This window comes from Fonsecaea pedrosoi (assembly GCF_000835455.1).
Source record: "Fonsecaea pedrosoi CBS 271.37 unplaced genomic scaffold supercont1.1, whole genome shotgun sequence".
NCBI lineage: Eukaryota > Fungi > Ascomycota > Eurotiomycetes > Chaetothyriales > Herpotrichiellaceae > Fonsecaea > Fonsecaea pedrosoi.
The window spans coordinates 4,030,842-4,051,667 of record NW_013550615.1 but is presented as its reverse complement, the minus strand read 5'-3'; the positions used below and the strand labels follow the sequence as shown (position 1 = coordinate 4,051,667).

Sequence of the window (20,826 nt, the reverse complement as noted above, 5' to 3'; positions counted from 1 at the left end):
CCCCTTTTTTTCGATCCGACCCGAGAGTCGTCCGTGTGGTGCTTGTGATCAGAGCACTCCTTAACCCTTCCCAGGATCAATACCTCCATTACGCCGTCGCTCAATGCAAAATGCCATTCAATGTTTTCAAACACTCTCTGTCACAGCCACCATGTTGCAAAAGCACAGCTCCGGGGTCTTCAATACTTCACCCGACCCAAGGTCGGTTTCCAATCCAGCGGATGCGTCTCTGGCGTGGCTTCGGGATCCGGTCTCCAAATCTTGATCGTCTTATCCGCCTCGCCCATAATCAGCCGCAGCCCGGTCTGGTCGAACGTGCTACTCATAATGCCCGCCTCTGCGTCCAAGGACCCCGGCTGCGCTAGGGACTCGGTGCTTTGAAACCTATGTCCGGTCTTCCAATCCCAGAAGCAGATACTCCCATTATCGCCACCGCTGAAGAGCACATTGTCCTCATTCACAGCAAGAGTGTTGATGATGGCGTTGTGCCCGTCAAAGTTCTGCATGAACGCGCCCTCGGGGCACTTCCACTGTTTGATCGATCCCGCCGACGCCGACGCGAATGTGAACTCTTTCGGGTGGATGGCTAGCGCCCTGACGCCTTTCTTATGATGTGTGAGTACGCCCATGGTCTTGCCCGCGGCGAGGTCCCATAGTCGCACCGTGGAATCCAGACTTGATGAGATGACTTGAGGGTCTGCTTCTTGGCACTTGACGTCCGTAACGGTGCCCTTGTGACCGGAGAGGACGTGGATGTTGGAGCGCGTGCGCATGTCCCAAACACGAGCGACACCGTCTCTTCCTCCCGTAACCAGCACGTCGAGCGTCGGATGTAGTGACAGTGTGTAGACACCCGACAAATGGCCATGGTAGTGTCGGATAACTTTGTTGGTCTCCAAGTCCCAGCATTTTACCATCTTGTCTTCACCGCAGGAGAAAAGGTAGGGATGGCGCGGCGATACAGCCAGCCCTCGGACCGTGGAGATATGACCCGTCAACGTCAGGCGGAGTTGACCTGTGGCCAAATCCCAGATTTTTATGGTCCTGTCTCCCGCGCCGGACGCGAACCACTGGTTGTCAGGTTCAACCGCCAGCGCGCGCACCCAGCCCAGATGACCCGATATCACTCTCATCAACTTCCACGGCGCATGCCAATCGGGTCGAGGCTGCTGCATATTCGGTCTGCGGATCAGACTGCTCCCTATCCCATTGCTTTGCGACGACGACGACGACGACGACCCGGACGCCTGTGATCCGGCTTTCGCCTCGCTCTTCACCAACGCCATCTGATTGTTCCCCGTTGTTGTTGCCATCTTGGGTCTTTTAGGTCCCCGCGCCGCCGCGGCCTTTGCCTGCTTCTCGGCCAGGGCCCGGGGGAGTTCGCGCACGCTTTCATATTCGACCTTTCTTTTGAAAGAGAGGGAGAGGGAGACGGGGAGGGACGTGGCGTCGGTCGCTTCGCCGTACGAGCTGCCAAACAGCGTCCGTGTCCGTTCTGATAGGGCCTGTGCTGCGGCGGCCATGTTCGCTGGACCTAGACTTCGATGGCGGAGAGTGGAAAAGACAATGATCTTGTTCGACCTCGAAAAGGTGGGAGGAGCCTGCAAACTCGCCAAGCCTTGACTGTCGCAGCCTTTCACGTGCTGCTGTCGACGAGGCTGTGGCGACACGAGGCTGAAAGACTCAAGGCTCAAGGCTGAGAGGTACAACCTTTAAAATCTACTGAAAACTGCGCGGGATAGTAGTTCTGTGGTATTCCAAATGCAACTAAGGTTTCATTTTGTACTATGCATTGTTTTCACCTAAATCCAACAGAGTTCCGGACGAGTTGTGTTGCCACAAGCGTGGTATTATCCACCCCCGAAAACAAAGCAATGCCCATCAGTGGTTCTTGGCTCTTTAAGCAAAAGATGGAATCGACCACTGGTTCTGACCGGCTCGATGCTGACAAGAGAGGTCTGCGCTGCTCATGGTTTGCGTTCAAAGCCGCCAAACTCTTGTCGGACATCCCACTGAACACCCATGCGGAGTTTCCTGTGCTCGGCGATTGAACAGTAAACGTGTACCATCTGCACAATTACGACGACGACAATGAGTGTTTTGACGCTGAAAACCGCACATTTCTCCAGAAAGCGTGTCCAGGACCCTTCGGCGGTTGAAAGCGGCATGACATGGTAGTAAATCTGCATGCCGACAGCCTGTGTGAAGAAGAAGATGTAGAAGCCTGTCGTCGAATGTTTGAATAACCAGGCTGAGACGTAACGGGATCCGAGTTGAGCGAGAAGAGCGAGGCCTCCGACGGCTACGATCTGGACACAGAGGAACAGAAGCACAATTTGGCCGAGGACGGTTTTCTGGGTTCGTGTCTGGCTGCGTGGGCATCGGGCCCTGGCATGTTCCACAGTGGCAACACCAGTTGACGGCGTGTCTCGTCCATCCCTGGCAACACTTGCAGCGACGTTCTCAACATCAGTCTCCCTTGCCTGGGTGCGACCGCAGGCTCTGGTGGCTTCCTGAGGTTCGTGAGAGGATGACAATGTGCTCGACGCATTCGTCGAGGATTCAGCGTGTGAAGATGACATATTGCTGAATGTGCTGATAGTAAATGTAAAGTAAATCAGAGTAATGTGATGCGACCGAAGATAATATCGAGTACATATCAAAGGGAAAGGATCTAGATGGGAGAAGACGAAGAAGAACCTTTGAACTGATGGGAGCGCGACGGGGCAAGCTCGACCAGGACAATACCGACCTTTCTAATCCAGCAAGTCATTGGAGCTGATAACATCACTGGCTAGATGAAGGAAGGCACTGTCGAGAAGGGCAAGGAAAGGATGGGACAAAGGACACACACCGTCAAGGCCAGTAATCGTTGTATTTGTAACTCATCCTGTGACCAATGTATGCTCTAAGCTTGGGTATCATAATGCTGCCCATGTTCCCGGCAGTGATCTTTTTTTGCAGAACTCCGTCCTCATTCCTGATTAAACGCCTGGCTCAACCAATCCAGTGGCAGCTGTAATTCCGTGAAACCGTGCTCGTGCGTAGATCTGGGCCTCTGTTTTGTAGGACCGATCTCGAACCAAGCTCTCATCTCCATCGCCATGGTCTTTTGTATGTGGGGGGTCTCACATGGTCGTATCTAGTAAAATTCGTCTTCAATCTTCAAGTCATGGTGTTTTTTTCGTGTCCAGTACATTTCTGGCTCATGCAGCCGCCTTGGACCGCCAAAATCTCCACGGCCCACTGAACCAAGGCCCTCTTTTATCCCAGTTCCAGTCGCCCGAAGCCGCGGATTTCAAATCGTCTACGTTCAAATAGTCCACTCCTTCTTTGACCATTGTCCGCCAGAGATAATTTCTCATTCCTCTCGGCCAACTGGGTACGCTCCAGTACCTGACCTTGAGCCCACGAGCGTGAGCCCCAGCAATCTGCTTCCGCATCATTTCGAGTTGACGGCGAGAAAGATTGCCACGCCAGGGCCAGCCAACAGCGGCGTTGAACGATACAGAGGCGTAGTACGAGTTGGCTTGGGAGTAGACTGCAGGGTCGGTAGGCGCGGCACCGGACCGGCCTTGGCCCTGATTTTGATCCCACCGCCTGTCAAGCTCACCACCCTGCGTATCCATGGGTGCCTCGGCAGCATCATTGGGGTCAGTCAGCTTTCCCATCAAGTCGAGGGGTGCGTCAAAGAACATATCACGATATGTCTGGTTGGATACCACCTCGTCCCAGGGCGCATTTCCCGTGACCACCACGGTGACGGGCCCTTCGACCACGCCGGAGCCGTTGAAGTAACTGAGAAGTCTCCGCTCTCGGAGAGGTTGGAGCTGTGCAGAGACATGTGGCCAGATCCTGTGACCCTCATTTTTGAAGTCGATCAGGAGGACCAGGGTCTGAGAGGGCCTGGTGTCAAAGACACCATTTCGAGGGTTGTCCAGCGAGGGATGGAAATGTGTATGAGGGTTTTGTTGATCTAGAATCTTCACCAACGGGTTGATGTACAAACTGCGGAGCGTCCGCTCCGGTGTCAGAGACGCTGTGGAATGTCCGACATACAAGTCTTGATCATAGAGCCACACATCCGCCTCCACGCCTGTACAACCGGCTTCAAGGGCCGAGAACAAGGGTTCTTTGCGCCAGTAATCATTGTGCGAGTGGCAGGCTACCGGATGGACGTCGGCAGAAAAATCGGTGGGCCAATGGCCCAGCTCACTAGAGGTGTGCTGGGAGGGATTCCAGCCGTCGAATTCGTCGTCTGCGTCGTCGGGGAAGAAGGATAGAACGAGGCCGCAAGCGAGTGCAATGAACTCAAGAATTCCTCTGTCCTCAATGTTAGCAGACGGCGTTTGTCACAAACAATAGTCACCGCGTGGTTCTTACAACAACATCAGTGTCAGGGCCAGGAGGCGTAGCACTCTCCTGAGCGGTGTGGTCGGGATGGATTTGTGTAATGAGCCTCTTTCAACAACGTGCCCTTTATGCACCACCGTACGACCCCCACCAAACAATTGGTTCAACACCGGGAGGGTCTCTGTCCAGCGCCATCTGGAAGAGAAACTGGAGTTGCGGTGATCGAAAGAAGACGGGGTTTCAAGGCAGGTGATGGTGGGCCCCTTCAGGACATCGGGGCTGACGGAGGCGGTGGCGGAATCTGAGAAAGAACCATCTTCGAGATTGGGGCACGTTATAAAGGTCTGTTCCTGCGTCAAAAAAGGTACACGCTCGGCATAGTGAAAGGATGATTCGTCGGCAAATGAGGAATTTGTGTCATGGCGGAAGGGCCGGATGGCAGAGGGCGAATGTTGAGGCATTCCTGGGTGCGTTGGTTGCTTAGAAGCCTCGGAGCGCAGGTTGCAAGGCTCTGGGACGCCAAAAAAGCGGTGGGTTTGGGATACACAGAAGTTTGGTTTGCGTGATTGGGGGAAAGTGGGAGAGTTGTGGAGGGTCAAACGGGCGACACAATGCAGGCCACTGGTTTCGGTTCACGACCCGCTCTGCTCGATTCGACGGATAACCGACAACCCAAAAAGATGGACGCGGTGTGTGATTTTTTATTCTGGGGGGTTCCTGTTATTGCATGATGGGCAGGACGTTTGCTGAGCTGTACCGAGTCCTGGTAAAAAAAATGATTGACGAGTGGTGACCGGTGAGGAGGGGAAACAGCTTTATCGATAGGTGGGCAGTTCTGGGGGTTGGCTAGGGACCGAGGATGAGGCTAGTGATAGCTGAGGGTGGGGTGGGAAGATGTGGTGATAACTGTGCACTGTGGGAGCAGTGCAGCACTGGTGGCACTCTCAAAAAGAATGAAGAGAGAGTGGAAAAGAGCTTGGACAGACTCTCGTAGTAGAAGAAGTCATCGAAGGAAAAGAACAAAGCAGAGGCTCAAAGTCTTTGACAATCAGGAATGCAGCATGTTTTTAATTAACCACCTCGACCACCCACGACAATAACCACTGGACATCTTTGTTTGGTGCTGGTGATAATGGTGCCGGTGGTGGCCACCAAAAGGATAAGGCGAGACTAGACCTCGACGGGCACTGGTGGCACGAGACGGATGCAATTCACCATGACAAACGTACTAATAGGCTCAACGATCAAGACCCAGCTTCATACCTAGCGAGCTAGGTCGTTCTCAAGAAGGTACCGAGTTTGGCACTCATGCGCTCTAAACGTACGGACTAGGCGGGTGTGCTAGGTAAACCAGGTGCCAGCCGCACCACGAGCCTGTCTTCTCGCAACAGAGGCGCAGTCTCGGTCCTCCTCCAATTCTCTCCCACTATCTTCCTCTACCCACATGGGTTTCGCTCGCTCTCCCAATTGGATGAGTTCTTGCGAGCCTGTTTCTGCTTCGGTTGCGTTTGATATCTTGTTGTCTTCTTCCTTTCCCTCCATCAAGTCTGGACTAAAAGAAATCCACACTCACCACCGTCCGTCACCGCCAAAGTAGACCCCCGTCGAGAAATCATTCAGATACTTTCTGACCTCGATCGACTGCAAATCCGTTGCTCATCGGCCAATCCCTCCAGCCCGTGTCGTTATATCGAAGCTCCTGCCAAGCTGCCGGTGATTGTCCTCACCCACCACCACATCCATCACCAACACCTCATCCTCTGCTTCTTCCAGACACTGTCCCCCCCTATCACCGTTGCGCTCGTCGCCACACCTCCCCTAGTTCGTCTGCCTCTCGATTTTGGTTGATAGATGTGGTCGATTATGTTCCGTGTTCCCTCTGTGGAGACCCTTCCGAGCCACTGAACCCATGGCTCCATTGGCACAACATTCCCGATTCAATTCTCACCTCGTGATTACGGCGTCTTCCGGACATGATGTCCTTACAAACCACAATTGGCCCCAGCGCGCATCTGGCGCATTAGGATTTCTCAGGTGGGCCAAACCCCCACACACACGCCAGTTCGAGATCAAGAGCCTTGCAGTTTCATCAGCCTGACGCTTGACGCCTGGCTGCTGACCAGTGACCACCCCAGGTTTATCTTTAGAGCCCGGGTGACCGCCATGCCGGCTGTTCATTTCCATTGAGCCTCGTATATCCTGAAGTCGGCACAACCCCCTTCACGTCCGGGTCTGACGCGGCCTCCTCGTTGAGAGGCTGCAGTTCGGTCGTCTCGCTCGCCATCCGCTTCATCTTCTCCTCACCCATGCCGCTGGCCATGTGACGCTGCTGCCCGAGGAACGGTGAGGTTGGGATCGCAAGCCCACCACTGCCGCTAGCGCTGTTAGCACCATGACTGACATAAGCGCGCAAATCGCTGCGCCTGCTACCCACACGTGCGAGCCATTCATTTGTCGGTGCCAACTTGTCGCACTCTCCAGTATATTGTATTTCCCCCAACATGCGACCTGACGACAAATGAAAAAGATAATGTCGCACCCGTGCTGGAAGTCCTCGTCCAGACAAAACAGACACCAAAGCCGCCAAAAGGACCGCGAGCAACAGTGCCAGAGCCAGGAATGCTGGGATGGCAAATCGCCAGCGATAGCGAATCCGTCGCTGATAGACAGTCACAGGAATGACGGCGTGGTCACTGTCCGCGCTGCTCGTCCCATCCTCGCTCCGCTTCTGGAGGTTGACAGGCAGCTGATCGTCCGAGTTCCAGCTGCGCGTGCCCACCAGCATGTTCGCTGCGATATCCGTCCACACCAGGTTGGGGATCTTGGCCATGGTCGCTGCCGACCCCGAAAGATCTCGCCACCGCGCATACATGGCCATGTTGGTGTCTCCGGTATAGTCTGCCCAGCCGCCACTGTTGTATTGGTACACTCCCGACAAGGCATCCGATGGTCCATCTGATCCAGGCAGATTTTCATATCCCGACACAGTCGACAACAGACCTTTACCACCGTAGCCTGGTAGGTACAATTGAGGTGCCCGGATTGTGGACAAATTGACCGAGTGCTCCAGTTCTGGTGAAATCAGGCCCCACAGTTGAGGAACATCACTCATTTCGTATCCTGGCGATTCGATGCCCCAGAGAGGCATCGACTCCTTGTCCGGATACGACTTATCGCTGACGTTGACGATGGACAGAGCCTTGAGGGTATTTCCAGTCTCTTTCGTCGCGTTGTACCGGAAACGGACTTGTTTGATGCTCGCTTTCGTTGCCGTGGCACAGCTGTACACCTTTTGTGTCCACCATGTTTCAGGCTCCTGCACAAGGGTTATTGTGCCATCACGACGCTTGGCAGCGCCAAAAACCATGCCGCACTCGACGTGAATGTTGGTGAGATTGGCGAGGTCGGCACCTCCCGCCCCTGAGCAGAGTAACGAGATGTCACTATAGTTTAATCCAGTGAGCCCGAAGGGGTTGGAGTAGTTGGCGCCTGGCGCGTCGGCCAAGCTGTAATTGGACAAGTAGGCTTCCGGGTCCAGCAAGGACATCCAAGTACTGCTGATATAGATTCCATTGAGCTTCGCTCCCATGGTCTGATATGTCGTGACTGGAAATCTGTCCCCGACTTTGGATTTGAGGTAAGAGAAGGCGCCGGGACTCGGCCTCGTCAGGTTCATGACCAACATGGTATATGCGTTGACCATCCACGCGGCCTTGTATGCTCGACCGTGCAGGTTCGGATCGATCTGCGAGTTTGTCACGTTGACGTAGGGCCACTCCTGGACGAGGTTCGCGAAGCCCCCGTCGTCGACGAGGGAGATGTTGATCAGGTCGCTGGTGGCGATGCCGCTGTAGGGGATGCGGAACTCGACCGAGACGTTTGTGTCGATGCAGGCCGACTCGGGCTGCAGCCAGAGCAGGTCTTCGGTCCACTCGGCGCCGAGCTGGACGCCCAGGGGGACGGTGTGGTTGCGGAAGCCCACTCCCCCCGTGACCGTGTCGACGACCAGCCCTTCGACCGGCTCAATGGCGTTGTCCAGGACCATGTTGGACAGGTAGCGGAACGCGTCCACAATGTACTTGCGGCCGCGGGAGACCCCGTCTTGATACATGTACGAATAGTACCGCGATTCAATGTCAAAGAAGCTCGAAACCGACCGGGGCTGCTGATCGAGACCGCTTTGGTAGAGCTCGGCGAGCTCCTTGGGGATTCGCGTGTCGTAGTCGTCATTTGTGATATTGGCTTCCATGTAGGTGTCGTTGCCGCCGTAGGTGATGAGGGTCGTGGTGCCGGGACACTGCACGGGGAGAAAGGCTCCGCAGATCCGGCTGAACCCAACTTGGCTGCGTGGAGGCGTCCCATATCCCATGGGACTGGTGTCTGGGACGTACGAGAAGGCCACGGGCTGGGGAGACGCCGCTGGCACGATGTCATCGTAGAGCCCCAACGGTGTGACGACCGCAGCTACCGTCACCAGCCCGAGAGCCAGTGGTCGCAGCCAAGTGAGGAACTTGATTTTGCTGTCCACCCCTCGAGTTGCGGCAGCGTCTGTCCGGAGGATCGTTGGCCTGGTCGTACCATCAGTCGAAGATTGTGACCATCAACGGTACAAAAACATGTGTGCTTACCACAAGGAACTCAGTAGACTGCGCTCAACCACCGACCAGGTCACCGCTGTATGTTCGTTTTTGAGAAGGCCGACCAATACGACAATGAGGGCGTTTGGAAACAAGAATTGAAGAATGAAAACTGCTGCGGCAATAATACCAGACACATAACCGATAGTGAGGGAGACCATGGTGGGCGACTGTGTCGATCGCTCTCAGATGTCGCGCACCACACGTTCAAGAACGAGCGTTGGGACCCTCGTCGCCTTCAGGGCGCAGTTGCAGGTTTCCCACAATACCTAGTTCTCCATGGGAGAAATATACTCTCCACAAAACGAAAAGCACGATATGGCATGCGGAGCCATGACACAAAAGAGGAAGCGAAGTCAAAAGAAATCAGTCCACCCACCATCTGGCCCAGATCAGCGAACGGGGTATGTCTGTGCCGTTGATCATAAAGACAAGTCAACCTGCTGCATTGGTCTCTGGGCGGCTCTTCTGGGCAGCATGGGGACAAAGCCTTCTATCCATGTAATACGCGAGATACGAATGACCTCGTGTGACGGCCTGTTCCAGGAACTAGAGAGTCATTGGGTCGGAAGGCAGCAGGGTGATCGATGTTAGCGTATAAATTGACAGTGTCTGGTACTGCTACTCGTAGGGACGAGTACCCAGGCCCAGGCGGCTTGTACCTTGGCACCTTGGGTCAGGGACGGGTCGAGAACACCGTGTACCCATACAGGGCAATCGCAAAAGGCGCAGGTACACAGACGGCCAACGACAGGCTGGCTTCTTGAGTAGATCACTATTTGGGGGCCAAAGATGGCAAAGTTTGTTCAGGAACCAGCGACGTGAGCTGGTACAATGATAACGGGGTACTCGGTATACCTAGTCGCGTGCTTCGCGACGGCTTGGAACAAGAGGTTCAAGTGCGGGTTCAGCCACCAGCCAAGCCATTTAGGGTGGTCGACGCAGGAAAGTGCCTAAGGGGAAGGGTTTCGGCAAGCGACAGACAGCTGGAGAACTATATACAATCCATGAAGAAGCCCTTTCGAAGCAGGGTTGTGGGGAAGTGGGAGTGACGGGGATGGTGAATCGTTGGGAGGCCAGGAGGCACAAGATTGAAACACGAATGTTGCCAAGACTTGAACAGGCCAATGAGATTCCGGACCCGCTCAACCTCATCCGGTCCTTGTATTTCCTTGAATACGACGACTATTTCTGGCGCATTGAAGACTACAAAGTACTCAGAGGAAAGGGGTACAGGAACCGTAAGGGACTATTCTGCTATCAGTCGGGAAGTGGAAACGACCGTTCTGTTGACCACACAATATTGCGACTTCGCCCGAACTAACACCATGATTTTTCATCCGGGCTTCTCCTTGGAGAGAGCGAATAGACATCAGCACAGCCTTCCTGGATAGGCTCACAATGGCCCATTAGGATGGATCAAGACCTTGGTATATCCGTCAACCCTCTTGTCAAACTTGTCGTATGCCACCTCCGCCTCGTCGATGGCAATCTCATGACTGACAACGAAAGAGGGCTTCGCTTTCCCCGTGATGATGAGGTCGCGCAAATAGCGATTGTACTGCTTGACATTACACTGGCCAGTAGCCAGAGAAAGACCCTAGCAGTCATGGTCAGCACCTGTGTGGTCTGTCCTGTCGGGCTTTGTAAGGACCATTGCGCTGCATCTGTGAACTCACCTTTTCAAACAACTTGCCAAAACTCATGCTGATCATGCCCTTGCCACTTGCTTCATCAGGCGCGCCTGGGTCTGTGGGCACATAAAGACCTGGAATGCCCAGTCCACCGCATGGCCTAGTTGCCCGGATCATGTTCTCCAGCACAATGTTGGGCTGCTCCTTCTTCCCACCAGTATCAACGGCCTGGTACCCGACGGCGTCCACCGCTCGATCCACCATCCCGCCGTTCTTCTCGAGGATTTGGTCCACCGCGTCACCCTTGCTGAAGTCAATGGGTATACACCCAATCTTCTCCGCTGCTCCCAACCGCTCAGGAACTCTATCAATCACAAAGACACGGCTTGCACCTCTAAGTTGAGCCGAGTATGCCGCCATTAAACCGACCGGGCCCGCACCCCAGACGGAGATGCTCTCTCCAGGCTTGAACCCGCTGAGAGAAACACCGTGCCATCCCGTCGGGAAGATGTCGGCTAGAAGGATGAAGTCCTGCTCATGCTCGGTCCCAGGGGGTAATTTCAAAGCATTGAAGTCTGCATAGGGAATGCGGATATATTGGGCTTGCCCACCTGCGGTCTTTCGTTAGATGCGGAACCAGAATTGGCGTGCAAAGTAAAGTCACAACTTCTCACCTCTGTAAGGGCCCATGGCCACATAGCCGTAGGCACCGCCCGCGAAGCCAGGGTTGACACCAGTGCAAAAGGCTGTCTTTCCTTCCTCGCAGTTACGGCATCGTCCATCGGCAACGTTGAAGGGCATCACAACTCGGTCGCCTTTCTTCAGCAGAGTAACCCCAGAGCCGACTTCGTCTACAATTCCCATGTTCTCGTGCCCTGTGAGTCGTGGCTTGTTAGCTGAAGGTGACGGTGGAGGGTATCACGTCCCCTTGTACGTAGTGACGTACCAAATGTGATACCAGGCTGGGCACCGGTACGTCCTTCATACTATCTCCACGTCAGCGAATATCTCCGAGTACATTGCTTTTGCGCGTCGTTCTCTTACCATGTGCAAGTCGGACCCGCAGATGGCTGTTTACATTTCCATCCAATTAGTCACATCCACAAGCTCCTGAGAATATGTTCTGGAGAGACTTACCGGCAGTGGTCACCTTGACAATAACATCATCAGGGTGCTCGATTGTAGGCTTCGGAACATCCTCCACCTTGACCTTGAAGGCACCTTGGTAGTTGACCGCCTTCATGGTTCCACCTGAACCACCAACTCGAACTTCGGTTGCCGACATGCTGGCGTACTATTGGATGGTCAGCTGTCCTATATAGATATCCGGCAGCGTGATTGGGCGTCACAGGAAGTAGTAAGGCTAGTCCAGGATGGGATTGGAGGAACCGTTAGATGTGAGAGAGAAGGAGAAGAAAAGGAAACAAACGTGGTTCCAGGGCTCGCGGTTCGCCAGAGATATATAGGGCCCGCGGTGGAAAACCACCCACGGTAAATCACCTATCGCTGCATGATCATCATCATGCTCGTGGCGATGCTCAGTTTTGGGCAATCTTGGACGCAATCTCTGTCCACGAGGAAAAGCGGAGGTTCCGGTCATCCAACAGCTCGGATTGTTGTCTGATTCGAATGAGATGTCATGGTTGGCTTTGCTCGCTCAGCCTGGGCTGACCCTACTGGATGTCTGCCACCCTGTCCCATCTCCTCATCCACATTTGCGGGGTACGGGAGTTACATCACCTTGTCATCTTGCGCTCGGCTCGCTCTAGGATTGATGGATCGAAAGCACGACACGAGGGGGTTCCCAGGCCACGTCTCCTATCATCATAGATATCCAACGTGGAGAGCTCCCAAGCCCCGACAAAAAGAGGAGAATGTGCCCCTCTTAACTGGTCCGAGCGTGGCTTTGCTCAAAAGGAAACCATGGTATGATTCTGCACCTGATCAGAAGACCTGCCCGCAAGGCCGGACAAACGCCTGCTCTCCATGGGTTATTTTCTCTACAAGCTCATGGCCTGCTCGGGAAAGATGAGACCGAGCTAGCTTACCATCCCGGGAAAAGCAGAGCGAGCCGCAGAGGTCCAGAAGCATCGGTTGACTTGTGAAATCTTTGTATTGGGCATAGAAAGCAGTCGACATACATTGGCATGGGGCTGCAGCTCAATGGGGAAACCAGTCGAGGCTCGCCTGCCTGACTTTTGGCGCTCCCTGATCTCTTCCTCCTTCAATACTTTCCCTCCTCCACGCCCTTGCCGTCCGTGACAGTTCCACAATCTTTGCCGAAAGAACGCCTCTATCGAATGCTCGGTGCTGGGTGTTGGGTGCTGGGTACAAAGTGATGTGCTTGTGTCGAATAGCTAGGGGTTACATGATGGTGCATCTGGTTGTGGGGTCGTAGCTGAATCTTGGAAACGTGCTGGTGATGGGTGGGAGCAGTGGGGTTCGTGCTTGTGTGAAAAGACATGGAGGGGGCGCATTAGGGTGCTTCGAGGTTGGTGCTCTGATTCAACTCTAGCGAAGATGCTCTTGTGGAAGGTGATCTCGAGCCCGCGGCGCTTGGGTCGAACCCGTTGCTGTGCTTTGTGTCGCTTCTTTGCACCTGTTTGACAAGCACGGCGCCAACGTTGGCTGTCATCGCAGGGGGTTTGTCAAGGTGCATTCCCCGACACTTCCTTCACATGTTCGTGGTCTACATGTCCATCGAGTCGTTGCCGTTTGCAAAGTTGAATTGGCCTTGAGGTTGGTTCGATCCAAGGGTAAAGCCAGTTGCGTTGGCCTGTGGCGCCAGTTCTTCAATGTCAGCACCCGCATCTTCCTCATCAGAGAAGTAGCGCTCGATAATGTTATAAGCCTTCATGTAGATCTCCTCATTAGCGTTGTTCTGGCAGTCGTGAATCTTCTCCATTCCGCCAGCCTCTTCAATGAACAGTGCATATCGATTGACCTGCCCTTCCGGAGAACGGGGATCGGCAGACTCTTTGTCCATATCTCCCACTTTGAGGATATTCTCCAGTCCATCCAAGGCAACTTGAATGATCTTATTGTCCGGGCAAGCTAGCAAGTCACAGAGGGGTTTGATGCATCCCTGCGAGACGAGGTATCTGATCTGATCCGGCTTCTGTAGACCTCCGGAGGTGGCGTTGGAAATTGCCCAACAGGCTTCCTTGCGAGTCTTGAAATCCCCGTTGGACAAGAGGTGGATCAAGGGGGGGATGATCCCTGCGTCAATAACCGCTTGGATTTGAGTAGAGTTGCCGGCTGTGATGTTTGAAATTGTCCAACAGGCTTCCTTCCGGATGCCATCCTTTTGAGAGCCGAGCAATGACAACAGAGCTGTCAGAGCGCCGCAATTGATAATTACCTGCGTCTGCACATCATCTCCGGTGACAATGTTTCCAACCGACCGAAGAGCCGGGGTTTGGACGGATGTGGAGGCATGCATGAGAAGTTCGACGAGACGTCGGGGAATGCCGGCTTCGATGACAGCCTGGATCTTGTCATTGGAGCCATCGGAAAGGTAGGAAATGGCCCAGCAGGCATCAATAAGGACTTCATCATCGAGCATGTACACAAGCTTCGCCAGGACCGGAAGTGCAGGTTGAATCTAAGAAGTTGTCAACACCAGGCACTTTAAACCGCAAATTTCAGCGTGACTTACAGTATTCCAGTCCGGCTGGGGTGTCTTTCCACGGCAGAAGTTGCTCAACGTCCACGTTGCGTTTCGAAGCATGCTCAACTTGCGCCCATCGGCAATGAGATTGAGCAAAGGCTTCAAAGCACCCTGACTGAGAACATAGTCACGACAAGCAGGAGAGTCACCAGCGATGTTGCCCAATGCCCAGACTGCTTGCTCACGAACATCCGGCTCATGGCTGCTCAAGAGCTCAACAAAGATAGGGACGGCACCAGCTTCGATCACGACCTGTGTTTGGGCTGCGCTACCACTAGCAATATTGGTGAGGGCCCAGGCCGCCTCAAATTGGACGAGAGTGTGAGGGGAGCGAAGGAATTCAACGAAGCGGCTGACGACACCCGTCTCGATTACTTTTTCGATGGGTGGGTTGCGTTCTTTGGACAGAAGTTTTCGAAACTTTGTGGTGGCTTGAATCTGAGCATCGATTTGGTCTGAGAAAACACCTTTCACCATTTCTGGCAATTCCGTGCTCAACTGTAGACAACGATTAGCCTAGGAGTTAACCAAAAGGATTTGTACTGACTTCATTCTCGATATTCGCCGTCTCATCATCACTGTCTGGCTCTGTGAGGCCACCAATACCAATCTCGCCATTTCCACGCTGAACACCTCTTCGCTTGGCCAAGTTTTCCTCTCTTTTCTGGCGACGGATTTCGACCTGTTGTTCCTCTCGACGACGACGCAGCTCATCGGGCTTGAAACTGTTTTTCGCCTTGTATTGGGTTCGTCGATGTTCGGGGATATATCGTTCCGCCATGATTGTTGTGACGTCGCAAAGAAGGGTTCGGTTTCAGAGCTTGATTTCAGGGTTGTAGGCTGCCCAAAGGTTACCGCGAAAGATTGGTTCTGGGCTCGTGCAAGGGAGGGTTTGTGTACTTGCTGCAAGTGAAGGCGGTCAGTGATGAGACTGCGCCGATGTGGATAAATAAAATGAATGCAACAAAACGGGGGTTGCACTTTCGCAGGGTGGCTGTCGTATGAGAGGCAATCGCTGTTTGTCACAACGGGGAGCACATGCCACTTTTCCTTGGCGCTAATCACGTGGATTCGCGTCACGCTTCGAGTTTCTTTGTGACGGGCAGAGACGCGTCCTTTCGCGACTTCATGCACAATGACCAGGATTGCCATCAATGTCCCATCCATCGATGTATGATCCCGAATCGAGGACGACATATAGCCCCTTCTAGCCGGGGTCACTTCCGTCTTGAGAAACGGCGTGCCAATGGCTTCTGGCTTCGTCCCCTTACCACCAAATTTCATTGATCTTACAAACGCCTCCAGTGTCGAGGCAAATTCAGCACCAATCAACGTCATCGGTGTCTGCGTCGACTTTCTCGCGCCAACGAGGTGCCAGGGCGGCCGCCGAGATTTCACCATCAAATTCACGTTACACGATCCTTCCTGGCCTTCTGGTGTCGGTCTACCCTTCGCGTTCTTTCATAAGCAAGCCGAACAACTTCCGGATATCAGAGACCAAGGTGATGTCGTCATTCTGCGAAGTGTCAAGATAAATGTCTACAAGGGCCAAACCATAGGGTGGTCCAACTCTTCTACTACGTGGGTTGTGCTACCCGCTGCCGAGTTGGAGAACATACAATCTATCCAAGATCTCAAGGACAAGGGCAGGTTGATGAGACAAGGAGCCAGGTATCACAGCAACACTCTCCTAGCAGCTCTTCCCAATGATGCCCAGTTGAAGTATGCCAAATGGATAGCCGAACAGGAAGATCCATGTCTATGGACAAAGCAGCAGCCCAGGACACAGCTGGAAATAGCGAGTACCATGGCAGAAAACGGAGGCACTGCTCCTGCCCGTAAAGAGAAATTCAGCACATTTGATCGCCTCAGCTTGCCCACTGGTAGAGCTTACATTTTTGTAGACCTTTTGGGCGAAGTACGCAAAGCATTTTCCCCCAACGACTTGACGACTGAGCTCTATCTGACTGATTATACTACGAACGACAAGCTCCACGACTATAAGCACTCGAGCGAACGGGGTGGCCGTGACGGTGACCCGTGGGGCTATATTGAGGACAAAACGTCTGATAAATGGCCCGGTCCATGGGGTCAAATGACAATGACGGTCACATGCTGGGGGAGGCAAGCTTCTGTTGCCATGCACAACGTGAAGTTGGGCAGCTTCGTGTACTTGCGTAATGTGCAGATCAAACTTGACAGGAATGGTTCGAGGCTCGAGGGCAATTGTCGAGACGATCCTAACTATCCGGAGAAGGAGTTGATCACAGTAGTGAAGTCTGGAGATGAAAAGCGGATTGAGCTGCTGCGTCGTAAACGAACATACGAGCAAAAGGCAGAGACTGAAGGTGTCAGTTTTTCCCGAGACCCTAATCAAGCAACGAAGAAACGGCAATGGGACGAACCTTCTGAGCGGCCGAACGAAGAACCGAAGAGTAAGAAGACCAAGGCAAGAAACCGGAAGAACAAGAGAGCAAAGTTGGAGGCTTTACAGCAGGAAAAGGAGAAGGCCACAGCTCCAATTGCGCAACAAGAGCACTCCCTCCTCAAATCCAACGCAAACATCCGATGTAATCAGTACGAGGGAGTCTCATGCAAGTTCATCCTCGACATCCTCGATCCGGACATCTTGAACCGCACGACGGCAAAGGGCAATGCCTATCGACTTCCCTTCCAGAACTGTACATACAAGTCGAAAGTCCGCATCGTGGATTTCTTCCCTGACAACATTGCCGACTTCGCTGCGCCGCGAAAGGTCGGACAATATGATGAGTTGTCAGACAACGAGGACTTTGGGGATGACGTGGACATCGACCCTACGCAAGAGAATGGCGTGGGAGATTTGGAATGGGAATGGCGATTCCTTCTCCTAGTCGAGGACGCTCGAGCGCCGGCAGGTGTTGATGGGCGACCGACTCAGATGGAATTGCTTGTGGCAGACACGGACGGAGACTTTCTGTTGAACATGGATGCCTGTAACTTGAGGGACAAGGCAAACCGAGGCGAACTGGCGACGCTGAAGGAGAAACTGTTCCACCTGTGGGGAAACCTGCAGGAGTGCAAAGAGGAATCCAGAATGTCTGCCGAAGGCCTCCGTACCAAACCAAGCGCGAGACCTTTCGAGTGCCTCATCAAGGAGTATGGCGTACCTGTTCTGCGCTCGAACAGACGGACCAAGGACTCTGTTGTCTATGACCGACGATTTCGTCTCTTCGGGACGGCGCTGGCAGTGTGAATCTTACGTGATGATGAAACGTCCTCCTTCCGCTCTCAACCGCCTTTTTTTTTTTCACGTGCCCTGTTGAGAAGGATTGAGCACCTTTTGGTCCGCTTCAAGCTTGTGTTTTTGAAATCCAGTTCTTGGCCCCGAGCATCCACAATGAACTCTCGGATCGAGAGATGATGAGGCCTGCTTCATCTTGGGGGCAATAACCAGATGGTCCGTTCGCCTGGTGACCTGCTGGGGCAAAAAATAGAAAGCCTAAAGAGGCTGCTGCTGCTGCTACTGCTGTGCTGCCTAGTCCTTCCCACAGACGCCACCAAGGCCAAGAGGTAGGATCAGGACGGCACGAAGACAAAGGGGGATTCCAACAAGACCAGTTCGTTTCGGTTGTGGAGGCAGCGGATGATGTTCTGCGCCAACTGATGGGGCAGCCAACACTTCTGTCGAGAAGGACCAAACGAACAAATGGAGCTACGTATGAGCTACTGTGGGCACTTCTGTCCATCGAGGGGGGTCTGTGCCTTTGATTCATGTGTATAAGCTTGCGTGCCCTGCTGTACTCGTGCAGTGATAGCAAAAGAGGGCCTCCTGCATCAGGGTCCACTTTGGCCTGGCGCTTTGGTTGGTGATTGATGTCTCGTGCGGAACGCACGTACCGTCAGTTTCCAACACGAGTGCTATATGTTTGCTATATGTTGCACGGTACCTAGACACTCCGACGTCTTTCGGTAATTCTTTGTTGGATTTCCTAGGAATTCTCGATCTTATCGGAAGAAACGGGGTGCCGACCTTCCTTGTGCCAGTGAGCCGGCCTTTGGCTACAAGTCGTGGATATCAAGCATTCCGAGAGGCCGAGAGTGTTGTGCTGGACGCCTGTTCCACACAATTTCTTTCATTCCTCGACAGACAGATGATAGCATTCGCAATCACCAAGACTTTCCCCCTGTCTGTGAACAAAACAGCAGATCTGGTCACTGCCTAACGGTGGCGGTACAAGCAAGTTGTTGAGTGGACAAGCCCCATATATATCGGACTCACATAGATCCTAGGCAGCGCTGAAGCTGTGAGTAGATAGAATCCTAACCAAGCCGCGACATTGCCGTTCAAGCCACTCGAAGTCTCTGCGAGGTGCCGTTTCCGCTAAACCCTCCTGTACGACGATATCCGACGCCGAGCTTGCGGGGCAATCTCTAAAGAGAGTAAGGCAGTTAGTTTGTCCCGTCGCTTGCAGAGAGCCACCTTCAAAGCATCGGCTTCCGGGAGATGGCGTTGTGGTATATCGACCTGCATACGTACGTGGTCTTGATTAGACTTGACGGCCCTGTTGCCGTCCGGGACTTTGGCCGATTTGCCGTCTGTTGAAGGGTACTGGTGGAAATCTGTTTAATAATAATTTGTCGGGGCCGCCCGGGAAATAATGCTCTTTGCAATCCCTCCCCTGACGAGACGAAGACCTTCCGACAATAGAGTGCTAGTTTCCAACCATGCGCAGGTGAGCAGGGGTCTAGATGCACGATGCGGGCCGTCTGAACATCGAAGACGACCTTTGCAATTGTCGTGGAAGATTAAAACCAATTGCTCACAGCGTTTCGGCCGGGAAACTGGCTTGTCCCAGTCGCCGAAGCCGATAGATCCTTGGCCCCTCCCTCCTCTCGAACATGCGTTACCCCTCCGTGCACGTGGAAATAGCCTTGAGATTGATGTATCAATAATGAAAAAGGATGCCCCATCAGGCCTAGCCGGTGGTTCATGCATTCCTGCAGCATTGAGGACATTCGACAACGACCCCTTGCATACTGGGTATCTTCAATGCGAGCATTTTTGGGAAGGTCACTCGCATACGGTCGATGATCCTGCGATCAAACACGTATCCCTGTCCACGTTTTGCAGACAAGCATACTCGTACGTGTCGAGAAGCCCGGAAGATGGCTCCAAGGCAACCAGGCTGTTGATCCTCGCAAGGCTCGTCGTTCTGGATGGTCGAAGTACAGTTGATTGCGGCTGGTGTAGAATATTCTCCTCTGAATCTGACGATCAGGCCCGTGGACGATGCAACGTCATTGAGTTGATCAAGCTGCACTCGGGCCAAATATTCGAGAGTTAATTCGTTATACCTTCGCATTTCTAGGACGGCGGGAGGCGAGCGTCCGCCCACAGACGTCATGCATGCCCTTTGATAAGTTGCATGAGACTCCAGCCGCTGATGCAGCACAGAGTGCGACGCGCGATGAGCCAGCTGCGTGTAGCAACTCGGAGTGGGAAGAGCGAAGTGATGGCTCTCATTCGTGCAGACAGTGTGGCCAACGTTACAGCAGCGTCATATGAGTTTTGGATCTGAAAATCGCGACGTCCTGAAAAGCCACCTACGAAATAGAGACATCAGGGTTGGCGTTGACTTGCATGTCAGACGCGGCCTTCCACACCATGTATCTCTCCTATTTGGAGATACCCCAACGGGCGGGCTAATGCAACGCTGTCTTCATCCTTTCGTATACTGGCGAATGAAAATGACCTTGCTTCGCTCTTGTGCCGAGGCGTCCGCAGCCTTCCTTCGATCCTGACACGGGTTTGGACCAATGCTGCCAGGAGGTGGGCTGAGAATCGCTAACGGGGTTCGCGGAGAAGACGAGGCCGAGAAATATGTCAGGTGCTCACTTTTGTAATATTGGTCTGCTTGGGGCTGTTTATCATTGGTGGCGACAGGCAGAATTAAAGCCGCTTTGCCGTTTTTCCAAAGTCTGTCTGAATGGCCACAACAGATAGGGGACTCGTGGCCTTGTAGACAGCCTCGGGCCTAATTGGTTACAACGACCTGTCGAGTCAGGTCCCAAGACTTCAGATTTCTCCCCGAGGTCGACGTCCATCGAGGCTGGGAGGTAGCCGGCCACTTGGAAGAAAACTCTAATAGCGACCACGTAAGGTGGCCACTGGTGGTTGGGTTAGAAACATCGTGGGAATAGTCAGCATAGATATTGCCTTTCTTCGCATGGAGCGCATCGACCAACAGCTTGGTGAGTGCATGTCGCCGCCGATGACATCCTTGCTGGGTGGTAGGGTGGATCTGTGGCAATTTTTTGACTCTGACCTTGGTGACATACAGCCTCTTGAACACAATCCAACAGTAAGCGACGAATGCATTTTTCCCAACATCGATGGTGGGGGCGGACGCTGGGGATTCACTACTGCGTAGGACTGTACCTAGGTATTTGGATGGTAGTGCATCACTGATCGTACCCGGCCTCATGACCACCAGCGACCCCAGATTTGCACACGGTTGCGGGTTAGCGCGGGCACTCGGACCACTCCAAG

At 53.5% G+C, this 20,826-nt stretch overlaps 7 protein-coding genes across 7 annotated transcripts; 1 reads left to right on the top strand and 6 right to left on the bottom strand.

The window, feature by feature from the left end:
* Positions 1-179: 179 nt before the first annotated feature.
* Z517_01475 (pre-mRNA-splicing factor prp46) lies at positions 180-1,523 on the bottom strand (the record flags this gene model as incomplete). Its single annotated transcript, XM_013434435.1, has 1 exon — positions 180-1,523. The coding sequence occupies one exon, from the start codon at positions 1,521-1,523 to the stop codon at positions 180-182; it is 1,344 nt and encodes a 447-aa protein (XP_013289889.1).
* A 444-nt stretch (positions 1,524-1,967) lies between these two features.
* Positions 1,968-2,582, bottom strand: Z517_01474 (uncharacterized protein; the record flags this gene model as incomplete). Its single annotated transcript, XM_013434434.1, has 1 exon — positions 1,968-2,582. One exon carries the CDS (start codon positions 2,580-2,582, stop codon positions 1,968-1,970), a length of 615 nt encoding a protein of 204 aa, XP_013289888.1.
* Positions 2,583-3,206: 624 nt separating this feature from the next.
* Z517_01473 (uncharacterized protein) lies at positions 3,207-4,814 on the bottom strand (the record flags this gene model as incomplete). Its single annotated transcript, XM_013434433.1, has 2 exons — positions 3,207-4,323; positions 4,384-4,814. The coding sequence occupies 2 exons, from the start codon at positions 4,812-4,814 to the stop codon at positions 3,207-3,209; spliced, it is 1,548 nt and encodes a 515-aa protein (XP_013289887.1).
* Positions 4,815-6,496: 1,682 nt separating this feature from the next.
* On the bottom strand, positions 6,497-9,151 carry Z517_01472 (uncharacterized protein; the record flags this gene model as incomplete). Its single annotated transcript, XM_013434432.1, has 2 exons — positions 6,497-8,921; positions 8,982-9,151. 2 exons carry the CDS (start codon positions 9,149-9,151, stop codon positions 6,497-6,499), a joined length of 2,595 nt encoding a protein of 864 aa, XP_013289886.1.
* Positions 9,152-10,386: 1,235 nt separating this feature from the next.
* On the bottom strand, positions 10,387-11,909 carry Z517_01471 (uncharacterized protein; the record flags this gene model as incomplete). Its single annotated transcript, XM_013434431.1, has 6 exons — positions 10,387-10,590; positions 10,670-11,235; positions 11,299-11,499; positions 11,571-11,610; positions 11,669-11,694; positions 11,762-11,909. The coding sequence occupies 6 exons, from the start codon at positions 11,907-11,909 to the stop codon at positions 10,387-10,389; spliced, it is 1,185 nt and encodes a 394-aa protein (XP_013289885.1).
* A 1,404-nt stretch (positions 11,910-13,313) lies between these two features.
* Z517_01470 (uncharacterized protein) lies at positions 13,314-15,075 on the bottom strand (the record flags this gene model as incomplete). The annotated part of the gene is made up of 3 exons (XM_013434430.1): positions 13,314-14,228; positions 14,283-14,792; positions 14,842-15,075. 3 exons carry the CDS (start codon positions 15,073-15,075, stop codon positions 13,314-13,316), a joined length of 1,659 nt encoding a protein of 552 aa, XP_013289884.1.
* Positions 15,076-15,540: 465 nt separating this feature from the next.
* Z517_01469 (uncharacterized protein) lies at positions 15,541-17,529 on the top strand (the record flags this gene model as incomplete). Its single annotated transcript, XM_013434429.1, has 1 exon — positions 15,541-17,529. The coding sequence occupies one exon, from the start codon at positions 15,541-15,543 to the stop codon at positions 17,527-17,529; it is 1,989 nt and encodes a 662-aa protein (XP_013289883.1).
* Between the last annotated feature and the right edge of the window lie 3,297 nt (positions 17,530-20,826).